General features: G+C 31.6%; 3 protein-coding genes across 5 annotated transcripts; 1 reads left to right on the forward strand and 2 right to left on the reverse strand.

The window, feature by feature from the left end:
• Positions 1-7443: 7443 nt before the first annotated feature.
• LOC133290088 (uncharacterized) lies at positions 7444-13675 on the reverse strand. The gene is made up of 3 exons (XM_061488150.1): positions 13577-13675; positions 7680-8010; positions 7444-7583 (listed from the first exon to the last, which is right to left on the reverse strand). The coding sequence occupies exons 1-3, from the start codon at positions 13673-13675 to the stop codon at positions 7444-7446; spliced, it is 570 nt and encodes a 189-aa protein (XP_061344134.1).
• Positions 13676-14282: 607 nt separating this feature from the next.
• Positions 14283-16585, forward strand: LOC133290252 (uncharacterized). Its single transcript, XM_061488321.1, has 4 exons — positions 14283-15100; positions 15878-15970; positions 16072-16139; positions 16417-16585. The coding sequence occupies exons 1-4, from the start codon at positions 14477-14479 to the stop codon at positions 16583-16585; spliced, it is 954 nt and encodes a 317-aa protein (XP_061344305.1). The 5' UTR covers positions 14283-14476.
• Positions 16586-16617: 32 nt separating this feature from the next.
• Positions 16618-19910, reverse strand: LOC133290260 (wall-associated receptor kinase-like 15). Of its 3 annotated transcripts, none has more exons than XR_009748622.1 (3): positions 18990-19910; positions 17756-17933; positions 16618-16721 (listed from the first exon to the last, which is right to left on the reverse strand). XR_009748622.1 is itself a non-coding variant. In XM_061488330.1 (2 exons), the coding sequence occupies exons 1-2, from the start codon at positions 19861-19863 to the stop codon at positions 17881-17883; spliced, it is 927 nt and encodes a 308-aa protein (XP_061344314.1). In that variant the 5' UTR covers positions 19864-19910; the 3' UTR covers positions 17671-17880. The 3 variants fall into 3 exon arrangements, 1 of the variants encoding a protein (XP_061344314.1); XR_009748621.1 differs by having other exon boundaries at positions 16643-16749; XM_061488330.1 differs by lacking the exon at positions 16618-16721 and having other exon boundaries at positions 17671-17933.
• Between the last annotated feature and the right edge of the window lie 246 nt (positions 19911-20156).

A 20156-nucleotide genomic window follows, 5' to 3' on the forward strand; every position in this document is an offset into this window, starting at 1 on the left:
TATTTGTGTTCTCCTTCCTCTCCTTGACTCCTTGACTTTTTTTTTAGGAGTTTATGTCTATCATCAGATTTTCTGTTCCGCTGCTGTCATTGTGTGTTTTTCGTTTTTCTTTCACTGTTTTTCTTAACTAAGTTTCTTTATGTCACTGTTTCGATCATCTTCTCCGGTGACCTTTTCAGATCTGTCATAGTATTTTTCAGGTATGTCGAGTTTTCATCCAGATCTGTGTCTTTTTTGATTTGGACATGTTTTTCTTCCAGATCTGAGTGTTATCAATCTCAACCCGATCTACGCTCTCCTTCCTCTCCATTTTTTTTAAGAGTTCATGTCTGGTGTGTCTTGGGCTTCTCGTCATTCAACGACTGTTTGGGCATACCTTCGTCATTTTATTTTATTTTTTTATTTTGGTCATTCAACTACTGTTTCTCGATTATGGTTTGTTTGTTTTTTATTTGGTTTTACTTGGTTTATTTGGTTTTACTTTTATATTTCTGGCTTGTATTTGGCCACTTAGATTTTATTCCCACATATATTTGTGGTGTTATTCAAGTCTGATTTGGCTTGTATTTGGTTTATTTCTGCCATTGTTTTGGCTTTATTTTGGCTTCCTATTCAGGGGGAGCATTGATCATGTTGCTGCAGTTCATTTCAGAACAGTTGATTTTGCCGATGTCCATCCTGGCAGTTCATATCAAGGTTGCTGATGTCCATCCCAGCCCTTCCTTCCTTTGCTGATGTCCATCCCAGCACATTTTAGCTGATGTCCATTCCAGCACTGTTTCTTTACTGGCTGATGCTCATGTTATTTGGTTACTATGTTTTCTTGATTTTTCTTGTTCAAGATGGAAGTTCTCTTTGTTCACTCTCCATCTTGAGGGGGAGTATTAGATATTAGGTATAAGGGTAGTTTGGTATTTTAATGATATTCTAGATCTCTCTTTTCTGTTATGCTCTTCTATATAAGAGCTCACTCGTTGTACAAATCAATTACCACAATCAATGAAATCAATATTTTCTCTTTACTCTCTTTTACCTTCTAATATGGTATCAGAGCATTTTTATCCTCCATGAATGGAGATTCCGCTGCAATTACTATTTTTTTCTCTTTGTTTTCTTTCTTCTGGATCTGATCCCTATCTGGGAATTTTATTTTTATCATCAGAGCTACTCTTTCTCCTTTATTTTTCTATGTCCATTTTATTTTTTTTTCTTCATCGATCTTCCTCTCCGTTTTCAAGCATGTTTTAGTTCCAGATCTGCATTCTGAAGTATCACCAGTTTTTCTTTTTCCAGATTGAATCGCTATTTGTGTTCTCCTTGTGTTCACAAAGAACAATAGAGGAGAGGCTTATCTAATCGAGTTGCTGGTCCACCGTGAGTGTTTTCTTGTTTGTTGATTTTGTTGCTCTTGTGAGGGTTGAGGTTGTGAGGGGTTAGGTCATTGGTTTTAGCATTTCAGTGAGTCTTGTAATGAAAAAAATGTCATCAAGTTATTTTTTCCTTTTTGTTCATTTTTTTTCTCTTTAAGAAGAGGGGTTGTAGTACCTTCATTTGTTCCCCGTCACTGATATATTGCCTCTCGCCATTCCCAAACTTAGTAACCAATGATATAAGCTTTGGATTTGACTTGGTGTAGAAACCAATGCACCAATGTCGATCTCTGTTGACAAAAGATGTAGATTCTTGTCATTTCTATTGAGGTTATTTTCGTAAAATCATCATATATAATTAGTAATATTTTACTATCAATCAAATATATACTCAATAAAATTATTCAATATTTACGTCGATCAAATAACTTTTTTATACAATTATCGGTAAACTCAATTTCTGATCATATTCCTAAAAATCATAATTCCTGAACACACAAAAATTTCTCTTATACCAAACACGGTTAAAAACATTCAATTTGGAATTCTTGATGTGCTTTTTTTCTCCAGATTACCACCTCACGATAATATTGTACCCATGAATGGGATCTACATAATTCGAGAAAAGGCTTACGTATGGGATAAGCCATATTGTCTCTAGGTAATTTTGTACGCACTTATAGAATTAAGTACATTTATCATGTTATGCTTTAATGTGTACCAGTGTTACACCTTGTCACGTGTCTGGTTTTGTTCCCCTGGTTTTCTTTAAATAAATAAATATATATATATATATATATATATATATATATAAGGATGAGATCCTTTGACACCAAATCCTAACCGTTGATTTTCGTCAATCAACGGTTATCATTTATTGGAAATTAATAGTAATTAATAAGTTTGATTCCCAATAAATGATAACCGTTAATTGGCGGAAATCAACGGTTAAGATTTGGTGTCAAATGATCCTGCCTTATATATATATATATATATATATATATATATATATATATATATATATGAGAGAGGAGGATCATTTGACACCGGCGTCAAATTTCAATTTTGACACCTCATCTGAGAGCCATTAGATCAAAAAATATCAACGACTCTGATTTGCAAGCATGTGACACCTTTGATTTTTTTTGATCTAACGGCTCTCAGATGAGATGTCAAAAGATCCTACCTTTATATATATAGGAAAAAATATTTCTGCAGCCACTTTAGATAAACTTATCTACAACTACCCATTTATAACTATGTTCTCCCGGGAGAACATAGTTATAACATTAAAGTTACTTTTTTCTCTCTCTCCACGTCAGCAGATAGATTCTGAAAAATAAACGAGGAGATAGAAAAAAAAAAAAAAAACTTTTAATGTATGTTCTCCTCGGAGAACATAGTTCTAAAGCGTAACTGTAGATAAGCTTATATAAAGTGGCTGCAGAAATGTTTACCCCATATATATATATATATATGTGTGTGTGTGTTTTTCTCATGTTGCATGAGAAAATAAACTCTTTCTACACACACCATAAAAAGGTGTGCCACTCATTTTTTTTTAAATAGGTGGGTCCTACACTTAATGTATCTATGACATGATATTAGAATTCTCCTACAACATGAGATTTACTTTTTCCATATATATATATATATGAAAAAAATATTTCTTAAGTTATTTGAGATATATTTATCTCCGACTAGCCCAAAATTACGTCATTTTGTTTATTTATTTTCTTATGTTCATTGATTCACCTTTGAATGGTTGTGATTTTCTTTCTCTCTCTCTTCCTTTATCACCATTGATCCATCTTTGTCCGATTATGATTTACTAGCCGGAGATAAAGGTATCTCAAGCAGCTTGAGAAACGATAAGCTATATATGGGAAAAACATTTCTCAAGCAGCTTGAGATAAATTTATCTCCAGCCACCCCAAAATTACGTCAATTCATTTATTTATTTCCTTATATTAATTGATTCACCTTTGAATGGTTATGATTTCCTTTTTCTCTCTCTTCCTTTATCACCATTGATTCATTTTTGTACGATTATGATTTAGTAGCCGGAGATAAAATTATCTCAAACAGCTTGAGAAACGATAAACTCATATATATATATATAGGTAGGATCCTTTGACACCGGTGTCAAATTTAAAATTTGACACCTCATCTTAGAGCCGTTAGATCAAAAAAGATCAATGGTGTTACATGCTTACAAATCAGAGTCGTTGGTATTTTTTTTTCTAACGACTCTAAGATGAGGTGTCAAATTTTAAATTTGACACCGGTGTCAAAGGATCCTACCTCATATATATATATATATGGTAAACATTTCTACAGTCACTTTAGATAAGCTTATCTAAAGCCACCATTTTTAACTATGTTCTCACGGGAGAACATAGTTATAATATTAAAGTTGCCTTCTTTTCTCTCTCTCCTCATTTACTTTTCAGAACTTGTCTGCTGACGTGGAGATAAAAAAAAAATCAACTTTAGTGTAATAATTATATTCTCCCGAGAGAACATAGTTAAAAGTGGTGGTTGTAGATAACCTTATTTTTTTTTTGATAAATGTAGATAACCTTATTTAAAGTGACTGTAGAAATACTTTTTTCTATATATATATATATATATATATATAGCTTTCTTATTCTCCTTTCACATAAGATAGTTATCTTATGTTGTAGAAAGAAAATGGGTAAGTCTCACCATTACAGGAAAAAAGAAAGAGGGGAGGTGCGAAAATCGAAGTGAGAGAACATGAGAGAAACTATCTTATGTGAAAGGAGAGTAATACTTCCTATATATATATATATATATATATATATATATATATATATATATATATATATGAGAAAAATATTTCTTATGCAGCTTGAGATATATTTATCTTCGTCATTTTATTTATTTATTTTCTAATATTAATTTATTCACCTTTGAATAGGGAAGGATCCGTTTATGGGGAAGGATCCATTTATAAACTTTTTTTATTAAATTAGACTAAGTATGACCGGTCATACACTTTTGATTGAAGTATGACTAGTGTATACACTCTTGATTGAAGTATGACTGTGTAGTTTGTAAACAAAAAGTTTGTAAATATAACATTTCCATATATATATATATATATATATGGAAATGTTATATTTACAATTTTTTTGTGTACAAACTACACCATGTACTCCCGGGAGAACACTAGGTTACACTATGTTCTTCCAGGAGTACATATTGTAATTTGCAAAAATTTGTAAAAAAAGTTTGTAAACGGAACATTCCCCTATATATATATAAGTATTTCTCCAGTGAGCCCATAATGATGTTGTTTTGGGCTACAATAGATTAGAATTATAAAAACACCTTGATTTCTGTCACAAAACAACGTAATTTTTTGCTCACCGGAGATAACTTATCTCCATTGACTGGAGAAATACATTACCCATATATGTAAGACTAATATGTCTTACATCACATCTCAACCGTTGATTTCCGTGTATCTAATGGTTATAATTTAGGAAGTCATACGAATTAATTAATCATTAATTACACTATAAATATCAACCGATGATTTTCATCCATCAACAGTTGAGATGTAGTGTAAGACTTATTAGTCTTACATGTGTAAAAAGATCTTGCCCAATATATATATATATATATATATATATATATATATATGGGTCAGTGTAAGTTACACTCTCCATCTTGTGAGTTGATTCCACTTATATCTAAAGACTCTAATTTTTTAGTAATATGAGCCATTGGATACAAGTGAATCAATGGTCAAGATTGAGTGTAAGACTTATAATTCTTGCACCGGTATAATAATATCCTATATATATATATATATATATATATATATATATATATATGTATGTATATATATACTTTCTCTATTTCATTTTTCTTATATATAAACGAAGTGTGAAAACTTAAATAGGGGAATGAAGCAATTAGTTTGAGCTAAGTGTAATTAAAAAGTCGGAACTCAATTAATTAAATTAAACTCACGTTAAATGCTTCTTAAAATGTTGAATCATGAATGTCATGATTGGACTACAAAATCATTGACAATATTTAACTATAAATAGTGCTTATAATTTGAATTATTAACACTATTGAGTTAATACTTAATGACAATTATAATATATATATATATATATATGGATTAATGTTTATCATTTTAAAGAATATATAATTGTGTTTTTTTAGTCAAAAGTATTGTGTTTTATGATGAAAGAAACAAAAATTATGTTGGGAGAAAGTGAGAATTTTTTCTAATTTAAATATTAAATAAAAACTATTATCTTTAATTAAATTAACTGTACTTTAAAATAATAAATATTTTTCTTATATATAAGTGAAAACCTCGAGTATATCGTAGATGCATGGCCAACAGCATTTTGGTGAGATGAACAGACGAACCAATCAGTGAACCTCTTAAATTCTACAATATAATCAATTTTTACGAATAAAACGTTATGAATGAATATAACCCAACAACTGGTCCGGTTGTTTTGGGATAAAAATCGGTGTGTTACGCTTTTTTAAAATATGGGTTTAATATAGAATGTAAAAATATAATAATATAAAAATTAAGTGGTTGTGAAATGTATCATTTGGAATTTGATTTGATTCTATCTCGAATCATAATATAGTAAAAATATTATTTCATCTTATAATAGTAGAAAACAATTTTTTTATTAGAAATATGTAGGCCAAGAGTGGTTACCAGTAGGGGTGAAAGTGGGCTGGGCTGGGCCGAGTTTTGCCCCAAAAAGCCCAAACTTACGTCAAAAAATTTCAATTTGGCCCGGTCCAAGCCTAGTATGATTCTAACTGTTAGTCTGGTTTGGCCCGTTTATGAAAAAAAACAAATGGCCTGGCTTGGCCCGTTAGCCTGTTAATTTTTAACTTCCAAACAGAACCATGAATCAACTTTACAAAGTACTCAAATTCTGTTGCTACACCAAAAATCATAATTTCAACGTCCAAACAAAATCATGAATCATAACAAAACTAATACAATATGCATTTAAGTCATTTTCAAAAGCAAAATGCTCAAATTAAATAACATATATTTCATCAGATCCAACAAACAAATTCATTCTATGTAAATTAAAATAACTACATCAATCCAACAAACATATCTTGATGCTTGTAGTAAGTATAACCTCTGCCAATTTTTTTTTAATATATTCATATACACAATCTAACATGTTAAGATGTTGGTTCCTCCTTTATAAGAAATAAAGTAAGATTTCTATTAAAATATAATCGAATATGATTAAGTTATAAATAATTGTAATTGATTAAATTTATATCATTTTTTTTCTTCAAGGCATACTTACTCTATTTTATTTTATTTAAAATAAATAGTACAATATAGGCCGGCCTGTAGGCTTATAGGCTCGGTCTTTTGAAAGTGGGCCTACGACCTTCTTTTTATTAAATAGGTTTTTTTAAGGCCCGAACCCGGTCTATTATACAAAATATACTAGGTCAGATCTAATTTGATGTAGACCGAGCCGTAGGCCTCTGTAGGTCAGCCTGACCTAGTTTCACCCCTAGTTACTGGTACCACTTACCACCATTTTGCGATGTTATTGTGGGCTTTGAGCGGTTAGCACCATTTTTTTTTTTGGAGACAGGTTAGCACCATTTGAAAGCAAGTTATAATGAATCACAATGATTAATGGGCTAAGACTGGTTACTAGCATTTTGCGACGTTATTGTGGGCTAGCTAGTATCGAGTTTTGTATCTTTTGGAAGATATCAGTCCAAGCCTTGGCTAGTCTTATTTTGACATTGGAATTTGGAGTCATCTCTTCTGAAACTCTGGTTTTTTTATGATGAGGGAGAATTATTCTCGTTATCTCTTTTGAAAGCAATATCATCTATTCAATGATATTTAGATTAATATTTTTCATATTATAGAAAATAATTTTTACATATACATAAAAATATGTGGATTCATGTGGGGTTATGTGAGGAGAAGTTAAAAAAAAAAAACATAAATCACATACTCTCTTTTTTTTTCGGTAAATAAAAGGGCAAAAGCCCCAAACAAACAAAAAAACTAAGCAACAACTACAGCACGATCTCTACCCACAGAAGAGAGATCTGTTAAATACAACCTAGAAACACCAGAAGGAGGAGCCTCACAAGACACGAAAGAAACACCCTCTTCAGCATCCAGAATATAGTTAGCCATCCAATCTGCACAAGAATTGGCCTCTCTAAAAATATGGTTCAACTTTATACTCTAATCTTTAAGTAACCATGTCCGTATTCGAGAAATTAAATGACTCTCACGGACTGCTGCACCATCTTTGGTGAGCACAGAGATAACACTCTTTGAATCACTCTCAACTTCAATATTATGAAATCCTTCACCCCACGCAATCTTTAAACCTCGAAGGATTCCCCTCAATTCAGCCTTGAAAGCTGAACAGACACCAAGTTTACAAGCAAAACCATGTAACCACCGTCCAGATGAGTCACGAATGACACCCCCACAAGCAGCAGGACCTGGATTCCCTCTAGCCGTCCCATCAGTATTAAGCTTTACATACCCCTCTATTGGAAATTGCCACGAAATTTTCATAACAACAGTCCTCTTACCTAACTGATGGCTCTTAGACGACTGAAAAACATGATCAACCTCTGTCACAAGATTACGAATGATCCAATATATGTATATATGAGATAATATTATCTACTATAACATGAAAATATAAATCCAATAATATTTTATTTTATTTTATATTCAACGGATCAAAACCCCCAAGCAAAGAACATTGGTTAAAGTGTTTTTTTATTAAAAAAACAATTTAAAAATAATATGATAATTATATAAAATTGTTTTAGTGATTTTAAAAGTAAGAGATCAAATGATTTGGTATTTGAATAAATTATTCGGATAAAAGTAAAATTAGTAAATACAAATTTAAAATAAAGATGAAATTGAAAAAATAAATATAATAACTCCAAAAAATTAATATATATTTTAAAAAAAATTCCTCAATGTCCGAACAAATACTAAGGATGAGACACGGCCATGCTCAATCGCATCTTTCCGAGGGAGGCTAGTAATGAAGAAGGAAGCTCATCATATTGCCCCAAATACGTTGGACATGTTATAAACAATTCAGTAAAAAATTAATTTAATTCAAAAGTTTAAGTTATTAAATGATAATTGTAAATAATCAATTCAACCCAAAAGTTTAAGTTTTTGGGTGAGGCTACATTAATGATTTTATATATCTCAACAATAATTTTTTTTTAATGATTTATATTATTCTATAACACATTCTTTCACGCAAGAGCTATTTGAGCTTGAAACGTTCATATTGCATGAACTTAATTTTTGATTTGTCTTGTACTTTTTTTTAATTCCACTAGAAAATGGGGTGACGAGGATTGAACTTATAACCTCATAGGTCACTTAAGCTATGTTATATAAAAAATTAATTCAATCCAAAAACTTATTATAGGGAAAAATATTTCTTCAGTCACCGGAGATAAAGTTATTTCTAGTGAGCTCAAAACGACGTCGTTTTGGATTATAAGATTAAAAAATTATCGTCGTTTTGGGTTATAAGATTAAAAAATTATAACGATAAGACTAATATAACCCTACAATATATTAAATTACAAAAATATCTCAATTTTTTCTCAAAACAATGTTGTTTTAGGCTTACTGGAGATAACTTATCTCCATATTGACTAGAGAAATACTTTACTCATTATTATATGATATTTTTTTAATGATTTATATTATACTATAATAAATTCTTAATTAGTTGGCTTAATTAATACAGATGGTACTTCACAGGAAAAAATGATGAAATAATTAAATAAGAAAAAAGAGAAAACAATAATATAAACTGAAGATATCTAAACTGAGTAATGGTGTCTTTTACAACTTTAGAATGATGATTTTATATACATGTTATATTTAAAAATATAATTTTAAACATTATTTTTTTTATGGGACATGTTATATTTACAAACTTTTTTATTTACAAACTCTTACAAATTACATTATTTTCTTCTGAAAGAACATTAATTATACTATCTTCTCCCGAAAGAAAATAGTGTAATTTGTAAAAATTTGTTCAAAAAATTTAATGATCCTTTCCCTTTTTGGATATTACGAACATGGCCTGGGTTCAATCAGGAGAAACATATTGATTAGTGACCGTTGTTTTGGACCCGCGTGAGACACCTGGAAATTTGTTGACTTATATGAGTTTCTAGACTCATCCTATAATAACGAAAAATAACTTTTACTTAAAAGAGGATAAATTCCCGTAGTCAAGGCTTATTAAAAATGTCTTGTGGGCATTTTGTATAGAGTTCGCTTTTTGTCATGTCACATGATAAGATTATTTTTTTGCACACATAAATCAAGTGTGAGTCTCACATTTAAAAAAAAAGTCAAACCAAAATCAAGATACGACATCATATTCTCAAAATACATTATCAGATCCTTGTTACAGGAATGAACAATATGATTCCTACAAGCTGATTGTTATATTTCCATTTAGTTCAAACTTCAAACTCCTCTCAAATCAATACAAGTAAGAGACTTATAAGAAGTGACACCACTCCTAAATTAAGTATTTGAGTAATCTCTGCGTGTATATCATTTTCTCTTTGTTGTCTGTTCTAAACAATATTGTATGATTTATCTCTTTAGCTTAATAATATATTAAAAAAAGGCTATAGAAAAATAATACGGAGAATAGTAGAAGAAATTCATATCTTTTTAAAGGAAGGTTTTACTTATAATTCTTTTTTTTTTATAATCTCTTACAACCATATCTTAACACTGTTGATTTCTGTTAATGAACGATTATCATTTATTGTGAATTAATAATTAATTAATGAGTTTAGTTTGTGAAAATAATAACCGTTGATTGGCGAAAATTAACGGTGTTAAGATATAGTTGTAAGAGGTTGTAAAAAAAATATTGTAAGTATAACCTTCCTCATCTTTTTACAAAGAAGATGATAATTTTCATAAAAAATAAGCAATGATGACATGGACACATGGTGTAGTGTAAAAATAATTTTCAATTTTAATGTTTGTATATAAAAAAGTGTCTGTTATCTCATATTATATACACAAAGAGGTGTTAGTCCCACAAAAAAAAATAAGGAAAAAAATAGAAAAAAATATTTGTCCTTTTAAAGGATATAACTTTGTATCATTTTAGATGTTAACCATTGATTTTCGTCAATCAACGATTAGAATTTATTGAATTTTATTATGAATTACTAATTAATTAATAAGTTTGACTCATTAAATTCTAACCGTTAATTGACGAAAATCAACGGTTAGATTCTAAAATGAAACAAAGTTATATCCTTAAAAGGACAAACGTTTTTCTCAAAAAAATATGTGGGTCTCACCTTTTTATTTTTATGAAATGACACAACTTGTATTATTTTAAGTGATACACATTTTTCTCAGTACTACATTTAAGAGGGGTTTAAAATCTTAATCCTAGACCCGTCCCGAATCAGATTAGTTGTGAAGCAATGAACCGATTGAAATATTTTCACACAAAAAAATGGTACACGTTTTTTCATTTTATAAAATACTAAACAATTGTGAAATTAAAATAATATAATAGGTGATTACTTGACTCTAAAATATGAATACTCAATTTTATTACATAAGAGTGAATTACATGTTTAAAAATAATTTTAATTAGTATTATAGGCTTTTTCACCTTTTTTTCCTTATTAATTAATTAATAACTATTTTGTCCCTGATTCGAAACTATCTATCAATCTGCCCCTCTTTAATCGACTACCTTGCATTTTTAATCGACTAAATGACCAAAACAGACAAAAATAGCTGCTGGGAGATTTAGTCGACTAAATCTCCTTATTTAGTCGACTAAATCTCCTTATTTAGTCGACTAAATCTCCTTATTTAGTTGACTAAATCTCCATATTTGACAACAAAGAAAAATAAGTCAGTATGATTTTAATCGATTAAGTAGGGAGATTTAGTCGATTAAATCTCCCAACAACCATTTAGTCGATTAAAAATGCAAAGCAGTCGATTAAAGAGGGACAGATTGGTAGATAGTTTCGAATCAGGGGCAAAATGGTTATTAATTAATTAATGAGGGATAAAATGATCAAATAGCCCAATATTATATCTACGCTAGATTTATTGTGTTAAGATTATTTCTAATAAAATTTAGATTATAAATCATGTTTATCTAAGATCACGTTTTCAAAATGTGCTTAAAACTTATAATCCTCATATTTGTTTATTAGTAGTATAAAATCAAGAAGTTATACTAGGATTATCAGGCATGGGAAATAAATTACTTTTACTAAGATTATATTAATTATAAATTGAGGGTTAGCACAACCGGTTGAACATCTCTTCTACATTAGTTGTGACTTCTCTTTTATTCAATTTCATCTTTAATGCTATTAAATATTTGGTTAATTGATCCATTTTACTCTAATGAAAACAAGAAAAAACACACACATGATTAAATAACAAAGAAAAATACAAGAGGACAAACGATAAAATATTAAAGCATGATGTTTATAGATTTTTCCCTTACAACAATTTTTTTGAAACTTAATATAGTATATGATATGAAACTAAATAAGCTAATGAGATTCATGAGTAAGGCAAACAATGAGTGTTATGTTCAGCATCCACTAAATTTTTTTTCTCCAAAAAATAAAATAAAAGGGGATAGTCTGATGTTATAGGAAGCTCATTATCTCATGCTATAGAGATAAAGTATATGTGGCTCACTCTTTAAAATATATAAATAAAGATTTTAAAGTTATTAAAGATAACTTTATTTAATGTTTATCAAAATACACATATAAAAGTGTGTGAGACCCATGTTTTTTTTTGTCTCTTCGTATGAGTCTACATGGACCCCATATATTATTGGGTTCGCTTTTTCTGGAGTTACTGCAGATAAATTATCTATAGTAAGCCCAATAGGATATCATTTTGGGACAGAAATCATGGTGTTTTTGTAATTTTAATTTATTTCAGTGTTATTATAGTCTTTATAGTTATAATTTTTTAACATTTCAATCCTAAAATAACGTCGTTTTAGGAGTAAATGCAGATAAATTATCTGGATTAACTGCAGAAATATTTTTCTGTATATTATTTTTTTTGTATTTTGGTGAACATTAGATAAAGTTATCTAAAATAACTTTAAACTTTAAATCCATAAATAAATGTTAGCATAATTTTTTGGGAAAGGATATTGTGACAGCCAAGTTGTGTTACTATCAAGTGACTACCAATCAATCTCACCGTTAGATCGATTATGTTGATCCAACGGTTATATTTATTTACATCTTTGTATGGTCATGATTCTCCATATTTAAAGTGAAAGCATTAAATATGGAAAATCATAACCATACAAAGGTGAAAATAAATATAAAGTATTAAATTTGGAGAATCATGACCATACAAAGATGAAAATAAATATAACCGTTGATTAATATAATCGATCTAACGGTAAGATTGATTGGTAGTCACTTGGTAGTAACACAACTTGGTTGTCACAATATCCTTTCCCTAATTTTTTATGTATAAGTAGGAGAGATATGTTATTTCATGTAACATAAAAAAAAACATACCTCTTTAATATAACACCGATAAATATAAAAAAAAAACATATAAGATGTTAAATAGAATATCACCTTACTAACTTGTTAAGATTTACTTTGTAGTAAAAAAAGTTTTTTAAAACCCTTGTAGTTTAATATTTTAAACCTTATTCTCTGTATTATTTTTCTTCTAAATCACTTGTTTTCTTTGGGTGTCCATGATGACTTTTTCGGAATGAGTTTATTTTTTTATTTTTGATCCCGGGAACAAAAAGGATAGAAAATTTGTTTGGTAAAATCGGTTTATTTTTTTGTTTTTGGATGAACCGGTTAATTTTTTGTGTTGGGGAACAAAAATAAATTCAAAAAATTTCTACTTTTGTTTCTGGGAACTAAATGAGAAAACACTTATCTCTGAATCACACTCCACCACCACTACCATCATTCTGACACGATCACCGCCACCATCGCCTCTACTGTTGTCACCACCACTACTACGATGCCACCGCCACCATCACTACCACATGCCACCATCACAACCACCGTCACCGCCACCACCACCATTATCGTCACTGCCACCACCACCGTACCATCCCCACCAACACCACCACTACCATCGCCATAGCAAGCAAGCCACCACTACAACCACCGTCACCAACCACCACCACGAACATCTTAGCCACTGTCATTACCACTACCACCATCACTCCCACTACCATGCCACCACCATTGTTGCCACTACCACCACCGCCACCATTATCGCAGTCACTGCCGTCACTACCACCTCCACCACCACTACCATCACCACACCACCGCCACCACCACCACGCCACCGTCGCTGCCGCCGCCACCTCTACCACACCATATGGAAAGGAAAATGATGATCCAAAAATTTTTTATGCTTAATAAAAATTATTTTTTATTATATTATTTGTTGTGTTATCAAACACAATTCTGATTCTCGGAATAAAAATAGAACATATTTTCAAACATATTTTTTTTCCCAGAAACTGTTCCAAGGCACATAAATAGAAAAAAATTATTTATTTTCAGAAATAGTACCATGGAACAGAATAGTTGTCATGCACACATTTTATTTATTTTTACTCTTGACAGAGATAATATTGACACATTAATCTAATATTTAATAACATTAAAATTAGATTTGACGGAAAAAACACTAGAGCATTTTATATTTTTATTGTTATTTTTAACTTTTTCCGAAAATATTTTAATTGGAAATTTATATAAAAAGCACCCTTTCTTCAAGTTTTGTTTAGCCAATTGCTCCTTCTTCTGGTCAATGACTCTCTCTGTTCTCTAATCTGTCGCTCTGCAACAATTGACAGCAACACTAACACTACTTCATCCATCATCGACCAATCATTTCATTTTCCCTGCATAATCGATCAAACTCAACACTGATTCTCCTTAACTTTCTCGAAACAACATAATTTTTTATCCAAAAAAAAAAAAAAAAAGCACACAAGATGGCTAGATGTTTCAGCTTCACTGCTTCGCGTGACAGGTGCTTCCGCTACTCCTTCTCGAACGCGGGTCTCAAATCCACCACCACAGATCTCGGCGATGGCACCATTATGCATTGCTGGGTCCCCAAGACCCACAACGATTCCAAGTCTTCCCTCCTTCTCATCCACGGTTTCGGAGCCAACTCAATGTGGCAGTGGAGCGAGTTTATTTCCCCACTCACACACCGCTTCAACGTCTACGTTCCAGACCTCGTTTTCTTCGGGGAATCCTACACGACCCGACCCGAAAGATCCGAATCATTCCAGGCCCACTGCGTCATGGGTCTCCTTGAGGCTCACGGGGTCCGGAGAATGAGCGTTGTCGGCATAAGCTACGGCGGGTTCGTGGCGTACAGCATGGCGGCGCAGTTCCCGGAGAGTGTGGAGAAGGTTGTGCTGTGTTGTGCTGGGGTGTGCTTTGAAGAGAAGGACATGGATGAAGGGATGTTTAAGGTGAAGAGTGTTGATGAAGCTGTGAGTATTTTGCTTCCGCAAACGCCAGAAAAGATGAGGCAGCTTCTGCAGCTCACGTTTGTTAAGCCTATCAAAGTCATGCCATCTTGTTTCATCAATGATTATATTGATGTAAGTGGTTTCTCTTGTTAAAACTTGATTTTCTTATGTCTGTGAAAATTGCTAGTTTTTTATTTTGTTATTTTTTTTAACTGCCTCTGAAATTGGTTCTGTTTTAGGATAATAGAGTGTTAATAGGGGGATCGGTATAATTTTTTACCTTTCTTTTATATTATGTTTAAGATTACTGAATAGTAAATAGTTTGAACTTTGTCTTATTGTGTCAATTGGTCTGAATCTGATTCCGACTGGTTTGGTTTTTCAATTTTATATTATTTCTCATTTCTCGATCCGCAAAATATGCCTAGAAAAGATAAAAGTATGTTCCTTTCCTGGCTTCACATAATTCGCGTGGATTGTATTTCTTCCTGATTATATGATGCTTGATATCTAAATGTCTTAGGTGTCAATGTTTCATCTTAGATTTCACCACCACGGTGCTGAAGAGAGTAAAACTATTACTTAACAGAGGAAGAACAATAATAGGACTATATGGATCTAAAGGCTTTAGGGCCATATAGTTATTTTCAGACTAAATCTTGTCATCAATTTCACATTAATAATTAAAAGTTCAATCAACTAGTTATTTGGGCTATTCTTTGTGCACTAGATGGTTGGTTAGTTGTATTATCCCATTTGATCTGTAACACTTGGATCGGAGAAAGGTTTATCTCTTTTTCCGTTGTCCTTTTGACTGAAAATAAGCTGGGGCAGTTTGTATATTGTGTCATTGACGTGGGTTTGCCAACTTAACCCGAAATTTGTTGCTGAAACTGGTTTTACTGGCAGGTGATGTGTACGGAAAACTTCCAGGAGAAGAAAGAACTAATTGAAGCATTACATAAGGATAGAAAACTGTCTGATCTTCCTAAGATAACCCAGGTTTTTCTTAATGCGGACTTTACATTATGAGTTAATTTCACCATATTTCGCAATCTTGCATTTTGTAACTTTTTACAAGGCATAACTTTTCAATGGTGCAGCATACACTAGTAATTTGGGGAGAACAGGACCAGGTATTTCCACTGGAATTAGCTCACAGACTGAAAAGGTGATTTTAAGTAATTTTAATACTCTATTGATTTTATTTTCCAAACATTTAGGTCCGTAAATACGTTGGGGTTATAACTTTGAGACGAAACTACAGCAGTCCCTTATCCAGCTTTGTTGACTTATATCTTGAGGTTTTGGAAAAGACACCAAGTGAAGTAGTCTTCATCTAGATATCAAATCAGTATAACAAAAAAACAAAAATGATATTTTTATTTTGTTTTGCACGCACTTGATTATGTTTCAACTTTAAATTTCATTTTTTTTCTGCTGTGTAGGCTTCTGGGAGAGAAGGCACAGCTAGTTGTTATTAAGAATGCAGGGCATGCACTCAATGTAGAGAAGCCCAAGGAGCTTTACAAGAATTTTAAATCCTTCCTCATTGATCCCATTACTCCATCTTTGCAAGAAAACCATAGTAATGGTAATGGTCGCAAGGTGGACTAGCAGTGTCAAGCTAGAGAAATGGAAGAGATTTTCAGCATTATGGATATGTTTGTGTATCAATTTATCACAGTTATCAGCCATGTGGTATTTTTTTCTGGGATAGGATGGAGAAGGTGTAGTTTGCAAAACCGGTTCTCTGCAGGGAAAAAGAAAGAGTGCATCATCTGCCAATTGAAAGGATGTAGATGAGCATCAGAAAATACTATTATAGCTAACGAAACAGGGATTACATGTGTAAGTAATATATGAGCTGGAGTATGTATTTGAAATTGGACAATTACAGTGTGTATGCATTTCAAATGTTGTTTGTTTGTCTCCATGCTTAAACATACCATTTTATTTGGATATTCATTTGGAAAAAAATAGCATAAAATCGTATTATAGTGCTAATTGTCAATAGTCAATTAGTCACTGTCCTATTTGGCAGTTAAAAGGGAGAGAAAAAGAAAGGAAACCGAATAGAAGGGAGAAGATTCAAGAAGAAACAAGGAATAAAGTGAAAGGTTAATAAAGAACCCTTTTGGGCCTTTGGCCTCCTTTATGCACATTCTCGCTCACCCAAAGCAAACTGTGACATTCTCAAATTTATTTAAGGGTAATAGTTTTTTCATGTAGTATAGATAATAATTATCTCCTACTGATTTATTTGTATAAGTGGGGTCTACTTTCAAGTGAAGAGAAAAAAAAAGTAAAGTGGGATCCATATTGAATTTGTGTGTGTAGGAGATAAATTTTTTCTTATGTAACATAAGAATAATAAATCTCTTTATTTAATACTACTCAACAACCTCTTTTTTTTGGTTAAATATTCTAAAATATAAAACCTATCCATTTTTGTTTTTAATCTGAATAAAACATATTCTTTTGAACAGATAAAAAAAAAACTTATTCTTCCAAAAATTATTTTTATTAGAAGTTGTTTTGTATTACATTAGTTATACTAACTATATTTACAAACCTCTAATAGAAATAAGTAACAAAAAATGTTCACATATAATAATAATAATAATAATATAAAATCAATAAATTCACAAAAATAAAAAAAGGAATAAATCTTAAACATACCAACTATGTTTTACCTAAAAATATATTTTACTCCAATTACTTGAATTCCAATTACTAAAAATATCCACAAATACAACAACAAATATAGGAATGGATGCTCAATACCTTTATTCCTTTCGTTTAAATCACTTTTCTAAAGCAACTTATGCGCATTTAAAAAGGGCTGACAATGCCCTCCACTGAATGTCTTAACAGGAGCTAATAATCAACACAGCAACATCAGCCCCTGATCACACTAAGCTCGAAATGATACCAGCCAAAATGGAACTCCAAACATACACAGCTGCTAATCGTTCACAGAAAAGATGATTAATGACACGGGCATAAACATAACTGCAACATTTTTTTTTTCTAGAGAGAAAGAAGATTCTTACAAAGCATCACACTTTCGCATCAGATTCCCTTTAAGTATACAAGAATAATATTTACTCTTACTTTAGCTATATTGTGTTTTCACCACTTTTGTTTAAGTATAATAAAATAAAAAACATTTTGTTAGTATAATTTTTGTCTCTGTTTTCAATATATATAATATATATATATATATATATATATATATATATAGAGAGAGAGAGAAAAAGGGGGAAGGATTTTTTATTATAGTGTAAGATTGAGAAATTTTACTTTTTCATCTTACCTATTGATTTCCTTCCATGTAAGAATTGTAATTTATGTGATTTTAATAATTAATTAATTGATATAACTCAATAAATTATCGTCGTTAAATGGATGAAATCAGATAAAAAATGAGATCTTTTACGCAAAGTCAAAATTTTGTTTATGTATATATGCATATATATTTAGGAGGAGGTTATATTTACGATCTCTTTTCGTTTATAACCTCCTATAATCAAATCTTAATCGTTGATTTCTGTCATTCTAACTATTATATTTTATTGGATCATATTTATTAATTAATTATTAATTTCCAACAAATTATATTAATTAAATTGATAAAAATTAACGATTAAGATTTAATTGTAAAAGATTATAAATATAACATTTTTCATTTATTTATATGAAAAAAAACTATTTTCATGTTATATGAAGTAAATTTTTCTTCTTCTACATTCTTCAATAACATAGCAACATTTCTTTTTATTTTTATTTTTTAGGTGATGGGCCCCACACTATATGTATATGACATAACATTCTTTTCTCTTATGTAAGATAAGACTAGATAAACCCTATTTATATAGGCAACATGTGTTTTTTTTCCTTAGTTATATGCGGAAATATATGAAGAATAACGAAAACTAAAAAATACACAAACAAAATGGACATTTTGACATTGTTTTACAAAAAAAAAAAAAGGCGAAAAAGAAAAGGAAAAACTTACCCGTGGACATGTGAGAAGAGATAGAGGTCCAAAGGAAGTCCTGGTTCTGGTTGTAATTCCCCGAGCAATCTAGGCTAGTGTTATACCCTCCTTTACAAACACATACAAATCCATTTCCCGGAGGAGCATAACCGCACAACCCACCGCTATACTCACAACTATTACATTTGGTGGTCGCATAGTTGGTATCGAAAGCACCATAAGAGTACTTCAACGCCACTCCATAGACCCAGCGTGTAGGGTCAATGGGGTTATCCCCAAGCGACATCACTGAAGCATAAGCACCACACTTCATTTCACTCAGGTCCAACTCCCCCTTGCCGTCGAGGTTCGCCGGCGAGTAAACACAACACGTGTTGGTAGGAGGGAACAGAGACAAGCCAAGTGCCTCCACAGCAGGACACGTGTAAATGGAAGCACATAGATAATCCAAGGAAAGGTCACAGATGGGTGAGCCTCTGATGGAGAGGGATGAGGTTGGGGGTTTACAAGAGAGAAGGATGAAGGTTGAGGAACTGATTTGGAAAGGGGTGGTCCAGTCAAGGCCCAAGTTGGGTGAGGTTTGCATGATGGTGCATGTGGACATGGAGTGTGGTGTGAGTGTGAGTGTTGAAGTTGTGTAGGATATGGAGGTTATAGGGTATGAACCTGTGTGAGTTTTGAGGAAGAGTTGGTCACCTGTGCCGTTTGATTTGCATGTTATGTAAGGGTTGAAGAGTGGGGACCCACACCCAGGGCCTGTTCCGAAGGGGTACTTGACCTGTAATGAGCCACATGTGTGGCTGCATGATGTTGATGATGTTTGTGGATATGTCAATATGAGAATGAGGACAAGGTTGAGGAGGACAAGAGAAGGAAGAGGAGGTGGTGCCATTGGCTTCCCTGGTTTGATTTTGATCTCTCTCTATTTCTCTTTGAGGACTATGGTTTGTGGGTGGAAAGAATATATGCCTTTGGGAGCTTCACGCGTGTATGTGTTGAGGGTAAATAATTGTTGAAAACCATTTTCTTTTTTTAAGCACCCTATTATATTTTCTTGTTTAGGGGAAAACAGTATAATATGTTAAGTCTTATGGAATATAACGTAAAATAATTTAAAGTATAGCTTTTTTTTGTTGGTAAACAAAAGTATAGTTTTAATATAAAAAGGTATTGATGTTTATTTTT

Source organism: Gastrolobium bilobum, unplaced genomic scaffold (genome assembly GCF_033153095.1).
Source record: "Gastrolobium bilobum isolate Gb01-03AN ecotype WA unplaced genomic scaffold, APGP_CSIRO_Gbil_v1 utg4377, whole genome shotgun sequence".
Taxonomy (NCBI): domain Eukaryota; kingdom Viridiplantae; phylum Streptophyta; class Magnoliopsida; order Fabales; family Fabaceae; genus Gastrolobium; species Gastrolobium bilobum.